The sequence below is a fragment of the Lycium ferocissimum genome, unplaced genomic scaffold (assembly GCF_029784015.1).
Source record: "Lycium ferocissimum isolate CSIRO_LF1 unplaced genomic scaffold, AGI_CSIRO_Lferr_CH_V1 ctg5289, whole genome shotgun sequence".
Lineage (NCBI taxonomy): Eukaryota > Viridiplantae > Streptophyta > Magnoliopsida > Solanales > Solanaceae > Lycium > Lycium ferocissimum.
The window spans coordinates 20,837-44,820 of record NW_026725936.1 but is presented as its reverse complement, the minus strand read 5'-3'; the positions used below and the strand labels follow the sequence as shown (position 1 = coordinate 44,820).

The window sequence follows — 23,984 nt, the reverse complement described above, 5'->3', positions numbered from 1 at the left end:
TTATTGTGCTTAGGCAAAAATATATGTATAACACCAAATTAATAAGTTTTAACATATATAACTATCGCTTAATTATAATTAATTAATATATATTTTCTCTTTATTACGTAAATCACTTAACTATGAGTTGAAACAACCGATGTGGTACATATTTACCGTAGTGATTATTCATTGATAGTGGACAAAGTAATGGTAATAGACTAATAGTGATGTGTTAATGATTTTGAAATCTATACAAATATGAATGAACAAATTAAATCTATTCAAAACATATAAGTGAATACAAAATAGGATCAAATCTCATCAATTTCCATAAGTGAGTTTTAATGGGTTCACAGTCTCACTAATAGCTAGCCTTTTTTTGTTTGGATTATATACTAAGGTGATTCTAAGTATTTTATCGTTGATAATACTGAATCGAAAATTTTAAAATATATTAGTCAATCAGCTCAAGTAATCCAAACCAAATTAAACTCCTTTTGCAGGCTTGTAGTTCCAATTCCACCATGCATCACAAAATTAAATGACAAATAAAGTATGCCATTTATCCCAATTTGTTTGATACCTGCCATTTATCCCAATTTGTTTGATACCTTTTACCTATCAAGGATTAATTTGACCAATTATTGAAGTTAAAATCAACCTAGACGAATTCATTTATTAGATTTTAAATAGTCGGAAACTACAAAAACTATTGTGGTATGCTGCAAAAAGAATTTCATATGAAAACAAGAAAATAATATCGAAAAATAAAAAGTGCAAAGTATTTTAGAAGAGATAAACAATATTAGTGGTACGTAAATGAAATTGTGAACACGAATTTATTTATTTTATATCATGGTTCACATATGTCACCTCATTATTTATTACTAGTATACTCGGCAAAGACGATTACGTATTCCATCATTTCATCGCTTGAGATGAGGCTCCCCATGTTTGTGAAGCTGCAAGAGAAAGTGCTAGAAAATTAAAAATAAATTAAGAACATAGAGCAAATGAATTAATTGTGAAAGTCAACTATCTAATAATTCGAAAATAATTATATTGGTACTCTATTTGGTACTCCTTGTGTTATCCGAATAAAACAAACGAACTTTTATTAATATTTTCTAATAGGTTGCTTCAGCATTTAAAATGAGGAAACTAAATAGTAACTCTTCTTATACTTTTCATGTACTCTCTGGTTAATATCATCAAGTATAAGTTTAAAAATGAGTCATTATAATTTATAAACCCTAGTGAACGTCTCTGAAGACTAATTAGATTATCACTCTCGATAATTCATTACATACGAAAATTCTATCATATGGACTCCTCTTGTTTAGTCGATTATTTTCAAGTAAACGTATTGTTTTGTCAATAACAATGAAACAACTCTGTGTCTCTGTTTATAAAAAAATAAAAGGAGAAGAAAAAAGTCTGCATAATCTTTCTATTATTCAAAAGTACTTAAAGTTTTTTTCAACGATATAAAAGAAGAAAAACTACAAATAACGGGCTCGAGAAAGTACCAAAAAGACTAAAGAAAAGAGGACGAGGGTGGGGGGGGGGGGGGTTGGCTCAACCTCTTTTACTACTCAAAAATACTTAAATATTTCTTCAGCTATAAAAATGAAGAAAGAAAAAAGAAAAGCTACTAACCTGTTCGAGAAAGTACCCAATTTTGATCTTGTGCAATGTGCCATGCAAAGTACCCAAGCAGTCCTCTACCTTTAGCATAAGTAACCTTATTTCTAACACTTTGAGTATCATCGTACCAAATCCAAGTATTTCCAGAGTAACAATAATATCCAACAATGGTTGCATTATACACAGTCGTGGCGCGACTCTGCACTATATAATTTTGAATTTGGCTATAAGTGATTGACCCTTCATTGTTCGGACTAACACTTGATTTTCCTGAAGCAGGCGCCCTAAGACCATGAATATTCGCGTTAACCAATTGCCATGCATAGCCATAAAAGGGAATTCCAAGAACCAATTTTTGTGTTGGAACGCCAGCTTGAATCCATGTAGTAATTCCATCACTTCCACTAACATGGTTTACGGGGTCAAATAATTGTGCATGTGAATTGGTTTGTGATGCTGACCAATTTGGTGCATAGAAGTCATATGCCATGAGGTTGATCCAGTCGAAGTTTCTTGCCACCGATGGAACTGGGTAGTCCAGATTGTTGACTCGTGGTGAGTAGAAAACCGCCGCTGTGAGAAGCAGCGGCGCCCTGCCGGAATTTCTCGCCTCTGTATTGATGGCAGTGCGCCACTCATTCAAAAGGATACCTGTTGAAAATTAATTAAGTAAATAAAAGTTTGCGCTACATAACACTTTAAAGTTGAAATTGGTTGGTCATACAATTCATTATATGAAACCATACGGACCGCACGTTTTGGATTCAGGTTTCGTCTAATTATTAGTGGCGGAGGGAGCTTATACTCAAGATGTTCAATTAAACACAATATTTTTGTTACAAATCAAAGAAAAATAATGTGTGTGTGCGCGCACGGGGGAGAGAGAGAAATTAAAATTTTAAAATTTAGTAGTACTATTAAATTTTGACCTATAATTTCTAGTAAGGAACTAGAATTAATGAAGCCATCAAATTAACTCCTAATAAATCTGATTTTAACCATTATAAAAGATAATTTCAAACTATTTAGCAATGAAAAAGAATCAAACTCCCACACAAGGAGCATAATTACTTAATTATGTAAATAAAAATTTATTCTCTTAGATTTTGAAAACGTTAAGCGATGTGCGATAGGGGTGCTTATCGGGCGGTTCGGTTGGATAATTGTGCTTAACGGTTCGGCTTATCGGATATTGGTTTTTAAATATCTCAATCCGCTAACCAACCAATAAGATATCGGTTGGTTCGGAGTGGATTTAGCGGTTAACGGTCGGTTAGCGGTCGGTTTATCGGTTAATTAATAAAGTATATGAGATTTTTTTTTTCCTCGCTTTGCTCGGACTATTGCATCAATACAAAATTATCGAAACACAAAAGGCGCAATATTGATAGTGTATAGGTTGCAAACTCACATTTGACCCTATTTGCTTCACATCACAAGGTTTAAATGGATGTATTACTCATGGTGGGTATTACTCACGGTGAGTATTCTTGGGACACATGATTTTAAATTATTGGAAATACGAATTAAATTTTCACTAAAGTACCGTTATTAAATAACGATTAAGTATCATATTTTCATACTAAAGCATGTCAATGTCCATAAGAAAACTTATTTTTCTCAAACAACCACTAGTAATTCTATCTCGTTCTCATCTTCACTATAGAAAAGAAGAAACATCCAAGAAACAAAAAATGTTTTGAATGATTCTAGTTGGTAACATGAGACAATAAGAAACAAACACCGAGCCAAGCAATAAGGAAAATGAGAAACTGCTATCATGTTGTGGGAAGAAAAATGAATTTTAGGCTCAAAGATTAGTATTTCTAATCTTTAGTACATTATATACATAGGGATTTATTTATAATTTAATTATTCTTAACGAGTTAACGGCTAAACCGATAAGGAAAATGAGGAAATCGCCCCCGCACCGTTAAGCCGTTAACTATAAAATTCCAAACCATTCCCCATTCGTTAATCCAATTACCCGATACGAATAAACCAATAAACCTATTTTGCGGTTGGGTTATCGGTTGCGGTTCGGTTTTGAACAGCCCTAATGTGCGATATATAGATGGGGATCTTCCGTCTTAATCAGAGGTCTTGAGTTGTAGTCATGAGAATTGAGAACTTCAACAACAAAAAATTAAATGGGCTTTATACAACGCGGATCTAGATTAATCGAGCTAGTGAATATGTGATACTAGGTTATAAATCAAATTAAAGAAAAAAGAGGTTATAAATCAAATTAAAAAAAAAAAAAAAAAAAACACAAGTACTAAAATGATCACACAATTCAATACTCTGTCCGTCTCAATTTGTTTGTCTGGTTTTGACTTGACGTAGAATTTAAAAAAATAAAGAAGATTCTTGAATCTTGTGGTTGTGGTCTTAAATTAAATATATGTATAATGTATCAGAATGTTCTTCAATCTTGTGGTTTTAAACATATCACGTGGAAAATTGGAATGAAAGAGTTGTCAACAATTAAAAAGAGATTTTTTTTTTTAAAGCAAACTAAAAAGAAAAGTAAGACAAACAAATTGAAATCGAGAGAGTATTACCAAAGTTTGTCATGTCTGTAGCTGATTCTGGGTATTCCCAATCAAGATCAAGTCCATGAAATCCTAATTGCCTAGCCAATCTTATTGATGAATCAATAAAGCTTTTTCTTGAATTTGGTGTTCTAGCCATAACTCCATATGCTCTTTTATTTGGTGCATCTCCTCCACCTATAGACAATAAAGTTTTAGCAGAAGGATTTTTCTGTTGGACTGTGCTTGTAAATTGCCTAAACGAATCTTGATCTTCCGGCTTAATGATTAACTGATTTGATTGAGAATTAAGATCAGCAAATGCACAAAATAAATGAGTGAAAAGAGTTGAATCAATGTTGTTTAAAGGTAATCCACTGTCCCTGAGCCAGTATCCTCCCTTAATATCATTATTTTGGCCATTAGAGAAAAGAAGTTGCTGGAGGAAGAAAAATGAGAAGATAATTGAGGAAAGTTTGATGGAATTAGCCATTGAATTGAAGGTTAATTGGATGATAGCTTATTTAATTTGTGACTTGGAGTTTGTTATAGAAAGTTTGAAGATGTGAGTTATAAGATTATTATTACTGTCTACCGGCGGCTTTTATTTCACTAACATTTAGTAGAAAGTAGTAAGTGAATCTTGATGTTTCTAAAAAGGGTATTAGTCAAATAGCTGATATATTATCCAAATTATTTAATTTTGTGATCCGTTATATTTCTGGTACATTCAAAAAAATGCTATTAGTAAATTATTTTGTATTTACTTTTATCATTAACCGGCTCCAGCATGAAAGGTTTAAATTTATCCCTCAACTTTTGAATATGGTAACTATCCTAAGATCAGGTGCTTGTGGTTTAAAATAAATCTTAAATATTTGTGTGGTTGTAAACTACTTCATAAAGTAAATTTATTTCTAAATTAAGAAAAAAATCATTTATTTTAACATAAATTAATAAAAAAATAAATTCACATCAATTGAAATGGAGGGAGTATTATACATCCGCCAGTAATTTTTAATTCAAATGATTGAGTGAACGACTATTTAGTTTATTCTTCTTTCTTTTACCTTTCTTTTGATTGGCCTTTCATGGTTTCTTGGAATATGGATCATTTGTGGTGACTTAGCCTTTATCTTTGACTTTTTAATCACGTACTGATGTAAATTTGAAAACTTTGTTGCCGGTCTTGCATGGTTTCTTGTGAAAATTTTTACCATAGTAGAGACCAATCAACAATAGTTGTGTGAGGTTCCAATATATTTTTGCCACGTGAATATGTGGGCCCACTTATATATTTAAAGCTATAAAATACAACAAAGAAGAAAGAGAAAATGAAGTTCTGAACCAAATTAAAAGTGGATTGTTGGGTCCACCAAAATTGAGTTAATAAATTATAAAAAATGCATTGAAAATAGGTGGATTTTGGGGTCTACCTTTTTATTATCTTCTTCAATGCTCATTTCTAACCGAGGTTCTGGACGTTTCTGTCTTCAAGAGAAAAAATTAGTTCTTCCTTCCAAGTTTTAAGCCTATTCATATTCTATTCAGCTATTAAAATTAAATATACAAAATTCTTCTTTTTTGACAACTTGGTGTCGTGCTAATGCTAAGAAAAAAAAATTGACATCCTTGTTGATGTTAAAATGGAATTCAAAAATTGGTGTTCAGATTTGATTCTTCCCCTCTAAATTTGTCTCGAGTACTTGGATCTTCTACCATTTTAATTTACCCATGCTTTTCAGGTATGCGTTTTTCTGCTTCTGCTATTTTCATTTCCCATCTACATGTGCTAATTTCTTTCTAAATTACCACATAATTAAGAAAAAAAGAATATGATAGATGCCTGACATAATTTTGATTTATGTGAATCTTCTTTGCATGTCATTTCTAGTATCAAAATACAAAAATTTACTAGTCACACTAATTTTCACTGCTAAGTTGTAGATATTTTTCCCAAAAAATAAATTCTGCAGTAATTCTTCAGAGATCAATTTGAATTCCCTTCCCACTGATACCAACATTTTCTTGTGCATTTTTTGAGCCTTGACTGTGAATGTAGGCTTCAGATTGCAAACTCAAGTCTTGAGTTAGAAGTTGGGTGAAATTATTGTGCGAATCTCCTTGTAACTGCAGGTTCAAATTTAAAAAGAAACAAAAACAGATCAGATTAATAAATGAATAGAATTACAAAACAGTGACAAAAAATGTTTTAACTTGGTGAAGAGAGACTAAACGTCAAAATTTAGTCCCATGGATTCATGTTGCATTTGTTGCATTGAAGATGATTGTGTGCCAAAAGTCACTGCTGTGGTATTCAAAGATTGATGCTCAACTGGTAGTCTTGCTCTATTTTTCAATGCCTTTTGTGATGTTCTTTTCTTTTTTTGCTCAATTTTTGGCTTCATTCTTCCATATCCATTTCCCTTACCTTTTTTCCTAATCGGATCCAAAACTCGATCCTTACAACCTGTAAAAGGATCAGTAGATGAACTATATTTTCTAATAAATTATATTTCTATGTTGACAGAATTTCCAACAAGCATGAAGGTTATATATGCAGCCATGATGGATATGTAAAGGTCACAACAAGCATGAGCACAGTGTAGATAATTCTATAAAAAATATAAGAATGTGCTTACAAGCTATGTATAAAACATTTTATATTGATGATATATAAATATATATATATATATATGTACAAAATAAGGCTCATTGATGAGAAAGTTCTCTTTTGTCCAAAATTTAAAATTTTGGCAAGAGAAGGTGGTTGCACAGATCCAAACAATGATAACAAGTAAAGGATGACAAAAAGTTGATAGATTTATTACATTTAAAGCACAAAGTTTGTTGTTCTAGTAAAAAGAATAAGAAAGTTAATAGATTTATTACATCTAGAGTAGAAAGTTTCTTGTTCTTGAGAATAGCTATGGTGTTTCTTTGAGAAAGAAATTGACAGTACTTGTGTATCTTTGGTGAGATGTGATCAGCAAAGGAGGGAAAATGACTTCTGTTCCCTCCATTTCTTTCGTGCTATCCAATCTTTGGTTTTCACTAGTTGATTTGTAAAGATGGCCCACATATCCACGTGGTAAAAATGTATTGGAACCTCACATAATTATTGTTGGTTGGGCCTCTATCATGTAAAATTTTTCGTTTCTTGTGAAAAAAATGGATCTTGGTGAGAGATTTGGCAGTTCTATAATATAGACTAGAGAATATAAGAATCCGTTTGGCCATAAAAAAAATTGCACTTTTTTTCGAATTTTTTTTACACTTTATTTGAAAATTAGCATTTGATCATAAAAATTTTAAATATAACTTAAAATTGTATTTGAAATTTGAAAAACATCTAAATCTTATTTTCACATTTTTTACTTTCACTATATTCAAACGATCAAATATTCTTTGAAAAATTTATAACTAAACACAATTCTATCTTTAACTCTAATTTTAAAATTCTAATAAAGTGAAAAATATTTGATTTTTATAGCCAAACGCTTACTAAATATCAGTTTATTTTTCGACCAAGGCTCTATGAGGTGGTGCTCTATAGGATAGAAGAAAAGATGTATTAGGGGTCTAAACTAACGTGGAGTCATAGCTTACGACGACAGACGTTGCTAATTCCAATTTCATTATTTGACTAAATTTAACAGCAGCCCCATGTGATGATGATACTACGGAAGGATGTGATAGAATGGATGGATCAGTAAACTTTAGATATCGGAATTTAAATTTAGTATGTTAATCCATCGAGGACCAAGGTCTCCGAAGATCTTTGAGATTATTTCAACTAAATTTTATTGTTAGACACCTAAGTGAATTTATTATCATTTAGAAATTTTTAAATGACTTGGTGATGAGTCGTGAAATTACGCGATATTTGATGCTAATTCATCAAGTTTTTGTGACTCTTTAAGCACTTTTGTTGTTACTTTTTGTGTGTGTTTTATGTTGTGACCAAGGTGTAGGAAAAGATGCCGGGATAAAACCCGAAAATGGATCAAAATGGAACAAAATATTATGGAAAGATAGGATTGAACGAGCACCTCAATAGTTTATCTTTATTACTATTCTTCTTGTAAGCAATAACTGTTGACGATTTGGCGAATAGAATAAATACAACGATGATGCAACGCAAAATACGCAATAATAAACTGCGAAGTCGCGTCTTATATTTGGGTAAGAAATTATTTAAGCCAACTTGCTTTTGTTCAAACTTTCTTTGCTTTATTTTATCTTTAAAAAAAAAAAAAAAAAGTAATAAATGCAAAACATACGTTTATATTGATAAGTTTAGTCAGTATAAATAATTTTGCTTTTAAAATGCCCGATTTGATATCCCGATTCACGGTATCGAAGTTATACGAAGAACCAGAAGATTTGCCTCTCGCAATTGTCGGCATGCCTACCTGATTTCGATTCCCGATTAGCAAAACTATCCAGTTTTAGTTTTATTTTTAAATAATTAAAAAAAAAAAAAAACAATGGCATCTTGGAATGAAAATGGGTTTGATGGTTGCAATCCATATTTTGATGACCCTATGTCCATATTGTGAAGGACCCACTTTTGGCAAGATTGTGAATATGCTCAAAGGAGAGAGATGTGTGCGCGTCTCGGGATGAGTATTTGTAATATATGTGGTGGTCAAGGTGGACATTGGGGTGATTGTCCCAATTATTTCAACCCGCCTCCCCCAGAGTTGTTCTAACGAAAATGCTAGTTGTCTTTTGAGTTTGACGAGGGACAAGACATGACAAATGAAGGACAAAGTCAATATGAAGGCATCTTGGCAATGCTCCAAACATACTTAGATCGAGAGGCTAAAATGGAGGAAGAGCGAAAACCTAAAATCCATTTTTAGAAAATGGAGAAAACATATTGAAAGAATGAATGATTCGCCAGGATGCCAATTCCTATATTGTCATGGAAATTTCTACTCATAAAATGAATTGGTTGAAGAAGAGATTTCAAATTTAAAAGATGGGCTGAACATTCTTGTGACCATCTAACGAAAGTTGTGAAATTGAAGAAATGGTTCAACTTGAAGAAGAAGAGCATAATCTTGAAGAAGAAATCTCTAATTCTCAAAAGAATAAGTTGAGGAAATTTTGAAAAGCATAATGGGGAGGAATGAACAATATGGGCAAATCTTGACCAATTGTGGGAAGAAGTTCAACATGGAGACGATGAAACTATCCAAAAGATATATCTCACCATGGATGGATTTTTACAAGAGTTGGACGACTCTCCAAAAGAAAATCTTGACAAAATGGAAATATTGAGCCAAGATTGGCTAATGAATCAAGCTCGACAACTTGAAGCCTATGGAAATCACCGTGAAGGCATTTCATGGATGATGGAAGAATTTACGAAAATACATGTTGAGCAAAGTCAAAAGTGGAGCTCTTGAAATTACTATCCAAAAATTGGAGGCGAATTGAATGCAAAGATTGAGGCATGTGATGCTGATATCAAAGGGCCATGGATTGTAGTTTTGAGTTGGTTTCCAATGAAGAAGAGGTCAAGATTGATTTTGATGAGCTAATGGTGAATTGCCAGCCTACCAACCCGAAAATAGTGAATGATGCCAAGATTGAAGAAATGATACTAGAGTTGCATAAAAAAGTTCATGAAATGGTTTTTGAAAAGTTCATTTTTGGTGTAATGTCAAAATTCATGCAAATTTGGAATTTGAGCACGTTGGACCTCATTCCAAATTTTTCAACATTGTGCTTGGTTGATGATATGGAAGTTGAACTAACGAGCCAATGGAGAATTTTGGAGATGAAGATCAAAGCATTTTCATTTTGAAGTTTGCTATGCCAAGAAGACAAATGGCATGCCTACGAAGGGCAAAAGTGGCAAAATGACACCGTCGAAGTGGCCTCTTTGCTTTTCCTACCACCGCCTCACGAGCATCACCGGAATCTTGATTCAAAGTTGGGGCGCAAATTCATAATTCTTCCAAATGGAAGGAAAAGTGGTAAAGGTAACCGTCGTGCGCGACGTTAACTTAAGCGCTTGGTGGGAGGCAACCCATCGTTTTAAAATTTTTAAATCGTTTTTGAAATTTTATTTCTTAGAATAGTTTAATTTATGGTTTTTGACTAATACGCAAAGTTTCGAATTTTGGAGTTATTTTGAGCATATCGGATACCGGACGGCCCCCAAAACCGGTAAAAGGCTGCCAAATATTTTTTACGGTGTCATAACATGCGATTGCATGTCATACATGCGGTCGCATAATATACATACGATCGCATGTGGCGTCGCATCAAAGCGAGAGACCAAAAAAAAAAAAAAAAAAAAAAAAAATTTTTTTTTCGGGTGACACCACACAACGACTAAAGCAGGTCAAATACTGCGATTACACAGGAGTTGGGTCGATGGTGACAGACCAGCAAAAAAAAAAAAAAAAAAAAAAAAAAAAATTTTTTTTTTTTTCTGCTTTTGTTTTGATTATGTGCGAAGCACAACTAATGTTTATAGTTGGGGTGGCATGCGGCAACAAGTTATATTTTAAAACTAGCTCAGAATTTAAAAATTTTGTTCTTTTGACATGTTGTGGATTAGTCACTCTTATTATTTTACTTTCTTTCTTAGCTTTATTAGTCTTGTAAGTTTAGGTGTAGGTTCTCCTTGAGGAAAAATGTGAAAACTCTTGGCTTGTTTGGTACTAATAGAGTTAGTCTCTCTTGTGAAATTGAAATGTGAATACCTCTCCATATTGTTGTGAAAGTTAAAAAGCAAGGTGCATAGGAAAGAATGATCTTTGTGACAACTTTTTGGCTCATTTGGTGACTCTTTACCTACTAGTTGTGTTGACTTTGGATTATGAGATATTGCCTTAGTTGTTCTTTGCTTGGGAAGTGAAATTGATCCATCTTGACTAGTTCATATGCCATGTGTGTGAGTGTTTGTTGAATAAATCTTGTGTTTACTTTTATCATCTAGAACTTGCGGTTAGTCTTTCAATGTTAATTTTGATCATATTGGTTGGAGAGATGACCTTGGGCTATCTTTGTGATGTTTGAAAAGCCTCTTTAGCCTTTCCAAAGCCTACCATTGCATAAATAATATCACTAGTAACCCCTTTCTCCACAATAACCTTTTCTTTGATTGCCACTTACTAGCCTTTACCCTTTTTGATGAAAAGTCTCTCTTTTGAACCTTTCCCTCCTTGAACATGAAATTATAAATTTGAGGCCAAAAGCCTAAGTTGGGGGTGTTAGTGTTGCTTGAGAGTGGTGAAAGTTGGTGTTGTGGAAAAGTCAAAAGAAAAGGAAGAAAATTTGAAAAATACAAAAAGGTTGCAAACTTTTTGTGCAAAAAAATGTATCTTTGTAAAAAAAAAAAAAAAAAAAAAAAAAAAAAAATTAGCGAGTGACATCACACCGACTCCAAGTTTTAAGCCTATTCGCAGTGATCCGCGGAGTATTTGATGAGTAAAAAAAAAAAAAAAAAAAAAAAATTCCTTATTTTTTTTTTTTTTATGTTTTGTTTTGATTATGTGCGACGAGGACCTTTTACCATTTATAGTTGGGGGTGGAATGTGCTAGCACATTATATTTTGGAACTTTATAAAGGAAGTTGGAATAATTGGGGAAACTAGTATGCAAAGGAAGGAGTGTTGTTTTGAAATGAAGAGGAAAGCGGACGAAAGGTTTTGTGTAGTGTTCAAGGAGGCGTAGTCACTTGTATCCCAAATACTTATCCTACCCTTCCCTAAGCCTGCATATGCTTGAAAAGTCCCTATGTGATCTCCAACCGAATGTTCTTGAGTTAGTGATGATTGAAAATAAGGGCAAGCTTATGGTGTGATATTTGTTAGCACTAGAATTTCTTTGTTGAGTGTGAGTGACTTTGCGTATTTGTCCCTTGTGTCGTTGTTGTGAATATAGTGATTTTGGGACTTTCTTTCTTGTGAGGGCATATGAATTACGATAGATTGGTAATGTTGAAAAATTTTCAAGTTGAGTCAACTGAGCAAATCTAGTGAGCTAGTGGTTTTGAGTCACTCATTGATATATTGAGTGTTGTTGCTTGATGGTTTTAAATAGCTATTGCATTCTTGAAATTGTATTTTAAAATGAGGGAGGTATTTGGTTGAAATTTCACATGCTTGTAGCCTAATTGTTGGTACCAACCAAAGTCATGTTTTTGTGCTTAAAGGGGTTCCTCATTGAGATTTTTGTTTTGATTTGCTTGAGGACAAGCAAAGACTTTAAGTTGGGGGTGTTGATGAGTCGTGAAATTACGCGATATTTGATGCTAATTCCTTAAGTTTTTGTGACTCTTTAAGCACTTTTGTTGTTACTTTTTGTGTGTTTTATGTTGTTTTGTAGGAAAAGATGCCCGGAGAGCATAAAAGAGCAAAATGGATCAAAATGGACCAAAATAGAACAAAATAGAGCAAAACAAGCCAAGATAGCTGAAATGAACCAGAGCACCACCTGCGAATCGCAGGTACTGCATGCGAGTCGCAGGTGGTGCAGCATCTGTTGACAGAGGATGGCCAAATAGAATAAGACAATGATGCAACACATGCGACACCACATGCGACTCGCATGTACTAACACACGGAGTCGCATCCTTTGTCGCAGATCTTTTTCCCGGCTGATTTATGAGATATTGGTGCTCTATTCAGCTTCATGTGATAGAAGTGATCGGAAGAAACCAAGTGAAAGGAAAGTCAAAAAGAGGCCAAACTGGACATTTTTTGCAAAACTGTCAAAAGTGGACAGTTTTGCAAAAACAAGAACTGCAAAAACACAGAACTGCAAAAACTGAAAGTTGGGGCATATTTTGTCATTCTTTGGGACTTGGAAGAATGGGGGAAGCTACAAAAGAGAGGCTAGAACCAAAAACATTATCATCTTTTGGTCATTTTGCAAGTTTTGGAGGCTAGATTTCAAAAAGTCTAGTGACTTTGGAGGAGAAGATTGGAAGAACTTCAATGAGATATTTCTTAATCCTTTCTTCAATTCATGTTTTGTGTTGTATATCTAAGTGTGTATATTTACTTTCTTCACTTGAATCTTGTTTATGTATTCTATGATTAAAGTGTTGGATTGAAACTTCTTGTTTTGCTTATGTATTGAATGATTTTTTATTGCTTTTTGAAGTGGGTCTTTGTTGATTTAATTAATCTCTCATTCTTGAATGTTTCCAAAGGGATTAGCTAACCTTAGGACTCACCCATTTCCTTAGATTGAGCTTGGAAGAGGAAATCTAGGTTGGGAAAGATTGATTAACAAAATTTGGGTCATTAAATCCATCTAATAACTTGAGCTCGGAAGAGGATAGTTACTTGAGGTTAAATTGATTGTGCCTAATATCACACTCTAAGGCTTGGAAAAGCTTAGAGTGAAATTCATTGATTTGGTTGGAAAACTTTCAATGAGATTTTAGAAATCATTATCTATTAACATAAACCCGCTCTTAGTTGTGATATCATAAAATACATTGGATCGTTACTTGAGTGTAATTTCCTTGTATCCGAACTTGTGGCCATTGATCATTTTATCGCTTTCTAGGTTAGTTTATATTTTTGCATTAGTCATAATCTTTCTCAAAAACCCAAAATATTATCCATCGTTTGGCTTTAGCTTAGTTAGTGAAAATTTCATACTTTTCTTAATCGCCTATATATTGTTCTGCGGGATTCGACCAAAACTCATAGTTGGGTAAATATATTGCATACGACCGTGTACACTTTCTCTTTGAGTGTATTTGGACGTTATCACTTGGCACGTAGTGTGTCTTTACCTTTATTACGAGCGTGTGAGGATGCTTTTTTTTGGTGAAAAATATTTTATTTCTCCTTCTTCTTCCCCACTCTTTCTCCTTGTTGCCTCCTCCATCTTCCACCACCATCCACCCCGAACCACGCTAATTTTCAAAATGGAGGAAATCCGATGGTTTTGTGGTGGTTATTCGAAGAGAGTGAAGGACGGTGGTGATTCATGGCTCACATGGTGGAAAAATAAACTTGGGTTTCATCTGTATCAATGGAAATTATGAGCTAAAAATGAAATGTCAAGAATCAAGAAAAAGGGTGCTCTGAAACCATTAATATGACTGTTTTTGGCCTTGGCAAAACTTACTATTTAAAACCTTGTTTATGGTTATCTTTTACCTTTCTGTTAGAAATCAATTATCCCCGCACACTAGCGGCAAATCGATCAAAGAAGACTCGACATATCCATCATGGCTTTGGATATAACCTTTTGTCTTGAAATTGAATAAGGTCTTTGATGAGAAAAGTTCGTCTTTGGGCCAAAATTTAAAACTTGTTTCGGCTAAGATCAAGGTGGTCATTGCTCGGAGTTCCAAAGCAATGGGGTTGGAAGTAAAGGATGACAAAAGTTGATTGGTGGTTCGCATTTAAAGCACAAAGTTTGGTGGGGTAGGTGGGGTGAATATAGAAAATAGATTTATTACATCTAGAAAGGGAAAATTACCCCAGAACTTTGAAAAATAGTTCTATGGTGTTTCTCTTTAGAAAGAAATTACAGTACTTGTTATCTTTGGGCCAAATATGATCAGCAAAGGAGGGGAAAATGACCCCCTCCATTTCTTTCGTGCTATCCAATCTTGGTTTTCGTATACAGTTGATTTGTAAAGATGGCCCACATATCCACGTGGTAAAAATGTATTGGAACCTCACATAATTATTGTTGGTTGGGCTACCTATCATCATGTAAAATTTTTCGTTTCATTGTGAAAAAAAATGGATCTTATGAGAGATTTGGCAGTTCTACAATATAGACAAGCAGAATATATACAACTTGTTTGGCCATAAAAAAAAATTACGCACTTTTTTTTCAATTTTTTTTACACTTTATTTGAAAATTAGTCATAATCATATAACAAAACAACAACCACACACGTATTTGGAATTTGAAAAACATCTAAATCTTATTTTCGACATTTTTGACATTTTTTACTTTCACTATATTCAAACGATAACATATGTACATATCAAAATTTATACCAAACACAACTATGCTTTAACTCTAATTTTAAAATTCTAATAGATGTCCCTGAAAATATCTCACGATTTTGTGCAGCCAAACGCTTGACTAAATATCCCGAGAAAGGGGGGGGTCGACGGAATATATGCGAGTATGTAAAACGCATGAAACATAGTAAATGGAATCATATATAACAAGGTGAACGGGGTCTAAACAACGGAATTTCATAAAACTTGCCTTTGAACATATTTCATACGTATCGTTCTGCATTCCAATTTCATATAATGTTTGGTAATCAAAGTGCGTCATCATTATGTATATAAACATGTATAGCGTATCCCGGCCCTCTGTAGGGACTCGGTGATTTTAATCATACATCGGAAACATAAACATATTCGTGTCCGCCCTTAGGTATGGGACTCGGTATTAAGGAATAATGCCCATCGAGCCTCCGTCTCCAAATCATCATATCATCGTATCATCGTCATCATATATATATATATACAACGTGTCCCGACCCTACAGTGAGGGACTCGGTGAATAGTATAATAGTTGTGCGCACGAGAACATACCTGGCCGGGACTCGGTTGGATATAGCGGTAGCACGAGCGAGTAATAAGCAACCACTATATATATAAAACATTTTAGACTCGATCTTAGTAAACCAAATCGGTTCTCGGACATTAGCATGTTACATTTTATAAACATCAAGCATACTTATGCAATTCCTTTTAAGAATAAGAACTCCGATCACATACTAGTCTATCATGTAATAAATAACGAGATCATAATTCCATTATATCAACATTTTCAACATTACGGACGAATAACAATCACGTGTCATACTAGAAGTTAGAGAGTGGAGTCACCCCGAGGCTCGGATTATATCTTAAACGTACGGGACATCAAGAAGGAAGGAATAGGCTTTGCGTACCTTTAGCGTTTAGTCGTATAATAACTTGTACTTATTTAAAACACTTATCCTATATCAAGTTATCAAGAGCTACGGTTCGTTAGAAATCAAATTTTAATACGCCTTTCAACACAAAAACCCTTTTCAACGGCAAGACGACGTTTCGTTCGCATTCGAAGCCAACTAGTGCTACGAACATTGCTAGTCATTCCTTTCTTATATCATTCCAAACTTGTTTAACATGACTTAGGGAACTTTGGACAGCTTGTATCATCGTTCGGTCCCACTCACGGCCGGGCGCGAACAGCCCGTACAACAATACCATTTCACCTTTACTACGTGTTCATAATAACGTTCAATCATTCAGACAACATTACTTCACTTAAGTTAAAGCAGTCCACGGTTTGACTGCTTCTACATCTCGACATGATTTGCTTCACTAACACCTTAATTCACCTATTCAACATGCATACAATATATCCAATATGCATAACAACAACAATCAAAATTTGGCACCAAAACAGGTTTATAGTCTTCCCTAAAAAACGAGCCAAAATTACCCCGAATTTTCACCAAATCACATTCACAACACCTCTTTCACATCTAATATGTGCAAAAGATAAACCAAACATAATCATTCAAGTCTACAACACATGGTTCATTTAAACTTTAAGAAAACGTGCCCGATTCTAACATGCAACATAAACCTCTTCTCGATCTTATTTTCACATATGGTGGCATATATTTATTTACCAACAACACGTCCAAAAATGGAATCGACCATTGCTTCAAAACTATCTACCCAATTCAACCACAACCACAATCCAACAATAACATGCATGAATTATACATTCTCTCTCTCTCTCTCTCTAACAATGATCGTTCTTACCTCTCTCTATGTCTTCAACCTTGGAATCTTGACTCTATTCTCACCCTAGGTTTTCTCTTCCCAACAACTACTACACGTCCTATACACTTGATGAGGAGTTAATTTGCTTGGAAAATGGATTTTTTGGATCAAAATGGAGGAGGGTGTTCTCGGCTTTTGTCCATTTTAAACCTCTCTCTCCATCACTATCTTCTCCAACTTTGTAATGTTGAAATGAAATTCTATTTGGATTATGAATCAGAATTCTCTTTATATGTGCTTCCACAAAGTGGACATGTGTCAGCAAGTTCCTGCCAATGTGAGTTGGCCAAATCACTGATGGGACCCGCACGGCCACTTAGGCTCACTAATGATGTAATTAAGTTCTTAATCTCTCTTAGTCATCCAATCTTGGTCAATTAATCCTTATTCTCCAATATTGTTCTTATACCAAACGAAATTCATAGGCTATTTGATGCGTCGAAAACGAAATCGGGAGATGAAAACCACTTACAAACCACTAAAAGTTTGTCTTTAACTTGCTTTTTAGCTTTATAATGTCCCTATGCAAAGATACGGGACATAACAATAACGACGTGCCACATGTCGGTCTCTCAGTGACCAACTTATTTCCCCTCTTATTTTTCATCCGGATCAAACAAATACAGATCCGACCCAATCAAATTAGTACCCAATAGTCAATAACATATCATACCCAAATAAACCTAACCGTCAATAACATATCTAACGCTACTCTCTCTCTCTCTATAAAAAAACGCGGACCACTACTCCTCTGTCGTCTTGACCTCCAGATGACTTCTTTTTTAAAACCTAGGTTTTTCATGTTCCGAATTCAGTCCATTTAAAGGCTCAAGAATGTACTGATTGTACATATATGCGTTTAACTGGTGTTGTTGTTATTGTTTCCTTTTCCATTTTAAATTCGGGTCCATTTCTTGGTTTGTTTGTTGATTAATATATTCTGATTTCAACTTTTCGTTAGATTCCTTTTTGTCTTAGTTATTTTTTTGTCTTTGATGTGTTTCCATGTGTTTCCCTTTTGTGGGTTATACGGAAAACTGCAATAGAATCTTATAAGCATAGTTCTTCTCTTGTTGTCTTAGAGCCCTATGTTTTTTTTTGCTTTACTTTTTTCTGGAAAGGTGTCATTTATTTATTACAAACTTAAAGTTTGGTCTTACTTGCTTTTTAGTGAAAATGGTGGACTCACATAGTTACTTTATGCCTCTGTGGTGGACTCACATGTTATAATTATTATTTTCTTTTGGGGTTTTGGCTTTAGTGGTTTTAGGGTTCTTGTCTGGTCCTGATATTAATGTGGGGTTGGTGGTATAATGAAAGGTGGTACTGTTTTAGGATTTTTATTTTTTTAAAAATATTCTTTAGGGTTTGGTCTGTAGAATTTTATATTGCTTAGTTTGGTTCTGTTGTTTATTAGTTTATGGGCTGATTTATGAAAAACAAAATGCTGTCAATGTTGGGGAATTTAGTCAATAAACAATGCCATGTCAAGTGTGTGTTTTGGGATAAACAATTTCATGTTTTTTATACTTTCTCTAGAATTTTATATTGGTTAGTGTGATAAACAACTCCATTTGATATATGTTTGGTTGTGTGGTGTCTTGTAGTCTTGTTGTCTCTTAGTATTTTTTATTGTTTAACATTTATGGAAAGTTCATTTATTTATTAACTAGCTATATGGTTCTACATTTATTGAGGGGTCCCCTATTCTTATACTATTGTGTGTGGTCCCCAAAATTGATTTCTTTTTTCATTTTTGCTAATTGGTATTTGCTCTTATGATTAATGATAACATCTAGAAGATCCTTCATTGTAGGAATGGTTTAGTCATAGCAACTTGCTTATATTAGCTAGTTTTCCCTTATGTTAACTCATTTACTATTTGCTTTTCTGTTTTGGTAATTAGTTTTACATTTATGAAGGGGTCCCCTATTGTTATACTATTATGTGTGGTCCCCGAAGTAGTTGAAATCTTTTTTTCATTTTTATACTATTGTGTCTTGGTTTCAGTTTGTGGTCCCTTATTTTAACTAATTTACTACTTACTTTTCTGTTTTGCTAAATGGTATTTTGTCTATTCATTTACATTAACTTTTACTTACTAATTAATTGCGAACTTATTAAGATGATAAAAGTCAACGTATTCTTCCATCATGGTGGTGATTGGATTCGAGAACCACATGTATTGTATGAAAAGAAATGGGTTCACTATTGGAGAGAGTATGATCCTGATCTCTTATCTTATATTGACATTGTAAATGAGTACACTTTCCAGTTAGGATTTGTAGGTGTCCAACAATTAATTGTTGCTGGACCATCTGGAAAGTACTTTGAATTAGAAGGTGATGAAGGTATTAGGAAATTATTATCATTTGTCTCCGAAGAATACCATATCATTCATTTTTTTGCTACTGATGAATGTGAAATAGGCGGCATGTTCCAAATATTCTACAAAGTGATGAATCATTTTTCTTAGTACCTAATTTTGTTAATGAAGTTGGGACAGATGCGCATGTTCCAAATGTTCTACAAAATGATGAATCACTTTTCTTAGTACCTAATTTTGTTACTGAAGTTGGGACAGATTGTAGTGACACTGAGGATGATAATGGTATGGCATTTGATTGTCCAGAATATGATAGTGAGGAATTAGAGAGACTTGCTACCCACAAGAGAAGGGCTATCATTGAAAACTTGAATGATTTTAGGGAGTTAGTTAAGGGTATGACCTTCAAAGACATACCAGAAGCAAGGAATTTCTGTAGACTTTATGCACTGGCAAACAAGAAAGAGTTAGTTGTTGAAAAAAGTGATACGCATAGGGTGAGATATTCATGTGATGCTGTAGGATGCCCATTTATATGCCACATATCTGATGATGAGACTACTGTTGGGGTGACTGTTAAGACTTTAATTCCTCATAGTGATTGTGGTGTAGTGTATGATAACCCACTGATTAACTCTAGTATCATAGCTCAATATTTCAAGGGAAAGTTACAAGATGACCCAAAATACAAGGTAAAAGATATGAGGGCTGACTTACATAGAGTTTTTATTTAAATGTAAGTGAAGGAAAATGCAAAAGAGCCAAAAGAGAGGTTCTGGAAACTCTGGAAGGTAGTTTTACAGATAATTACAAAAAACTGGAGGCCTATGCAAATGAATTGAGAGAATCAAATCCAGGAAGTGATGTTGTGATTAATTTGTCCAAGGAGGCACTAGCTCAAGGTAAAAGGAAATTTCTAAGAATGTATATTTGTTTCAAGGCATTGAAAATGGGTTTTAAGGAAGGGTTAAGACCATTTATTGAGTTAGATGGTACATTCCTTAAAGGAAAAGCCAAGGGTCAAGTATTGGTTGCTATTGGTCAAGACAGTATGAACCAATTTTACCCTCTAGCATGGGCAGTGGTTGATAAAGAGACCAAGAGGACTTGGAGCTGGTTCTTACAGCAGTTGCAACACTCACTTGAACTCCATAATGGCAAAGGAAGAACCTTCATATCAGACATGCAGAAGGTAAACTACACTATTTTTTTTTTAAATCTGTTTTTTTATGTGTGTTTTTTCTGGTTTTTTGTCTTGAAGTTATAGATTGGAATAGTTAAATGTTTGAGCTAAATGTGATCACTGCAGCTGCTAAATGTGATCACTGCAGTCATGTTTTTTCATCTTTACATGCTAAATGTGTTTCTTCTATGGTCGTCAAATAATAGCTAGTGTTTGGTCTCTGATTCTTTTTTTTTTTTTAAATTGAATTCTGCTTGATTTTCCATCTTTACATGCTTGTTTTCATTCTCTAGTCAACTTTATTTATACAGAAAGTGTGTCTTTGTTTTGTTCTTTTGTCTTTACTTGGGAAGATAAGGGACATAAAGTCATTACCTTTCCAGAAAGGATATAATGAACAATAAAGTCAAAAGTTCATAAAGCCATTACCTTTCCAGAAAGTACTTATCATTTTTCAGCCCTTTTCTTCAGTATCCTTCTGTTTTATAAGGACCTTTACTATCTCCATTTTATGATTTATTGTAAGTCTAATTTTTTTGACGTTCTACATTGTTTTCAGTTTTGACCAAAGCAGGTGCTATTCATTTATCCCTACTGCAGAGTCAATAACTGCTTTATTTGTGACATCTTGAGTAAAGTAGGATGGCTAGTGACTTAACTTCTATTTAGTTGTGCTTTAGTGTTTCATCTATTTTAGTGCTTTAGTGTAAATATTGAGCATTGTTTCATCTGTTTAAGTGGTCTGAAAAACTGGTCTGAATCAATTATATGTCATATATTATTCCACTATTTTCTTCTATTATCTTTTGCAGGCTAACCACTCTATCAAATCTTTGTTTTGTCTGTTTATTCCAGTTTCAATTAATATAGCTTATATTGTTTGTTTCTTATATGTAGGGACTGCTTGATGCAGTAAAGAATGTACTGCCTGAAGCACATCAGAGATTTTGTGTAAAGCACATTGAGGCAAATTGGTGCAAAAGGTGGAGTTGAAGAAGCTTCTGTGGTGGGGTGCATGGTCCTCCTATGCTGAGGAGTTTGGAGACCAACTTGAACAGATGAAGCAGTTGGATGAACCTGCTGCAAAGGACTTAATCAGCAGGTATCCTCCAGAAACATGGTGTAGAGCTTATCTTGATACAGTCTGTAAGAATCAAGGAGTGGACAACAATTTTACTGAGTCATTCAACTCTTGGATACTTGAAGCAAGGTATAAGCCCATCATTGGGATGTTGGATGACATAAGGATTAAGGTGATGAATAGGTTGACAGAAAATGATGAGTTTGTGAATAAGTGGTATGGTTTGGTCAGTCCTAATATAATGAAGTTATATAATGAATATTTGAAAATAGCTCAAGTGTGCAAGGTCAATGGCAATGGAGACAGTGGATATGAGGTAACAGAAGGACATGATAGACATGTGGTGAATTTGAGGCAAAAGCGGTGTACTTGTAGGACATGGGACCTTACTGGAATCCCATGTCCACATGCAATCAAGGCCATGATTCACAAGAAAATTGACCCTATTTCTGAGATACATTGGTATCATAGCAAGGAGGCATTCAAGCTAGCATACAAACACAAGTTGCAACCGATTAGGGGCGTACAGTTTTGGAATGTTGACCCTTCTCAGGACATGGAACCACCAGCTTTGGTCAAACTTGCCGGCAGACCCAGGATTAAGAGGGATAGAGGGAAAGATGAGGCCCTTAAAAGGCAAGGTGAATGGAAGCTTTCAAGAAAAGGTAGAGTGATGACTTGTAGCAACTGTGGAGAGCCAAATCATAATGTTAGGGGTTGTGGCAAGGTAAATTAACACATCTATTAACTGTTGTGTATCTAATATTAGTATAATTAACTGTTTTTTAATGATTTTTTTTTTTTTTGCCTTTTTGTAGCTAAAGAAAGGCAAGCAACAAGCTAAGAAAAGGCAGCCTGCTAGGGGAAAAAAGAGGCAGACTCGGGGCTTAGTTGATGAAGATGAAAATTCCCAAGTTGAAGAAGAAATCAACTTAACAGCCCCCCAACCAACCCAAGACAGTCAGCCCATGCCTTGTGAATTCATGCCTACTCCAGTGCATTACGGGCATGCTTCTAGTAGCAGCACCCCATTTCCTAACTTTGAATATCCTTCAGTTGAGAAAGATGATGAAGACCCTTTTCTAAGGCCCATAGTGATTTCTGAATTTTCCACAAGACTTCAAATGAGGCAGAAAGCACAAGTACCAACAGGTAGAAGGGCAATAAGCTTTAGAGGTGACCACAATTGTGTTAGTGAGGCAACCAATCTTCCAGTCTCATTAACAAGCTTAACTTGGCAAGGGAATGATGCAGTTACTACCAACCAGTTGGAGGCTAAAGCTCAAGAGAGGATTGGGAAGTTGAATCCAAGAAGGGGACCTAACAGTTGATTTAGCTTTATGAAATGTTATTGTTTTTTGTGAATTATGGTGATGTATTTACTTTGCTTAAGACAAGTACTCTTAATTTGCTAATTGTGTAATGGTCAAACTAAATGGATGCCACATTATGACTTGGGGTGTATTAGTTTTTGGGGTTATAGTGTGGCATCCATACAACTATTGGCTTATTTTGTGTTGTGGTTGACAGTTTCTTTAGCATATTTATGGTGTTTGAAATGTCCAGTTGTTTTGTCGAATTGAATTATGTTTAGTTTGACTGAAATGTTGATGAATGTCTAGTTGTGTTGTTGAGTTGAAATATGCAGTTGCAATATGCAAAAACTGCAGTTGTGCAGTTGAAATGTGTATGAAGTGTAGTGAATTGAGATGTGCAGAAAGTGTGCAAAACTGTGTTGAAATGTGCAGAAACTGTGTTGGTTATGTGCATAAAACTGTTATGTTTTACAGCTACCACCAGATGCTAGCAAAGGGAAATAAGCATATTTTTGTCGTGCAGCTTATTTCTCAACTTCCTTTTCACATGCAAATTTCAGTCTATTGATGGCACTTCATGTTGTGGTATTCTATTTGAACTTGTAAATACTGCGAATGAAGAGGTTGATGTTCTATATTCTGTTTGTTTATGATTGCCACAGAGATGATGATGTAGGCGTAGTCGAAGTTAAAGATAGTCCACGTTCTAGTGTGCTATGGGGTCCATTTCTACAGATGGCAAGCGAAAGCAACATAATTCCAGAAGCCAAAACCAAAGTTTATCTAGTGTTTATCGTTCTATGCGTCCAAGTATGTTTCAATATTGATTGTCAAGTTTGTTGCTGGGGATGATACTTATTATTAGATTAAAAAACACGAGAAATAGGTGAATAGCAGATGCATATTAGATCTTAGATGCTGTGGTCCTTTATTGGCCAATGAGTGTAACATGGAGTGTGACATATATATTCTTCCATTCTGGTCAAACCACATGTTCATGATAAAACAAAAAGACACCTTAGGTCCCATATGATATCATTTATAGGAGCAGTTACAGGCACTTCATTCAAGTATTGGAAACAAAAGATCATAGCTTTAGAGAATCATAG

General features: G+C 34.3%; 2 protein-coding genes across 4 annotated transcripts; one reads left to right on the top strand and one right to left on the bottom strand.

The window, feature by feature from the left end:
* Window positions 1-737: 737 nt before the first annotated feature.
* On the bottom strand, window positions 738-4,695 carry LOC132044838 (class V chitinase-like). The gene is made up of 3 exons (XM_059435377.1): window positions 4,194-4,695; window positions 1,642-2,280; window positions 738-944 (listed from the first exon to the last, which is right to left on the bottom strand). Exons 1-3 carry the CDS (start codon window positions 4,654-4,656, stop codon window positions 904-906), a joined length of 1,143 nt encoding a protein of 380 aa, XP_059291360.1. The 5' UTR covers window positions 4,657-4,695; the 3' UTR covers window positions 738-903.
* Window positions 4,696-17,745: 13,050 nt separating this feature from the next.
* Window positions 17,746-23,136, top strand: LOC132044837 (uncharacterized). Of its 3 annotated transcripts, none has more exons than XM_059435376.1 (6): window positions 17,746-17,814; window positions 19,095-19,151; window positions 21,376-21,580; window positions 21,685-21,706; window positions 22,023-22,286; window positions 22,378-23,136. In XM_059435376.1, exons 5-6 carry the CDS (start codon window positions 22,116-22,118, stop codon window positions 22,888-22,890), a joined length of 684 nt encoding a protein of 227 aa, XP_059291359.1. In that variant the 5' UTR covers window positions 17,746-17,814; window positions 19,095-19,151; window positions 21,376-21,580; window positions 21,685-21,706; window positions 22,023-22,115; the 3' UTR covers window positions 22,891-23,136. The 3 variants fall into 3 exon arrangements, with proteins under 3 accessions (XP_059291359.1, XP_059291357.1, XP_059291358.1); XM_059435374.1 differs by having other exon boundaries at window positions 19,095-19,156; XM_059435375.1 differs by lacking the exons at window positions 17,746-17,814; window positions 19,095-19,151 and adding an exon at window positions 19,163-20,487.
* Window positions 23,137-23,984: the final 848 nt, after the last annotated feature.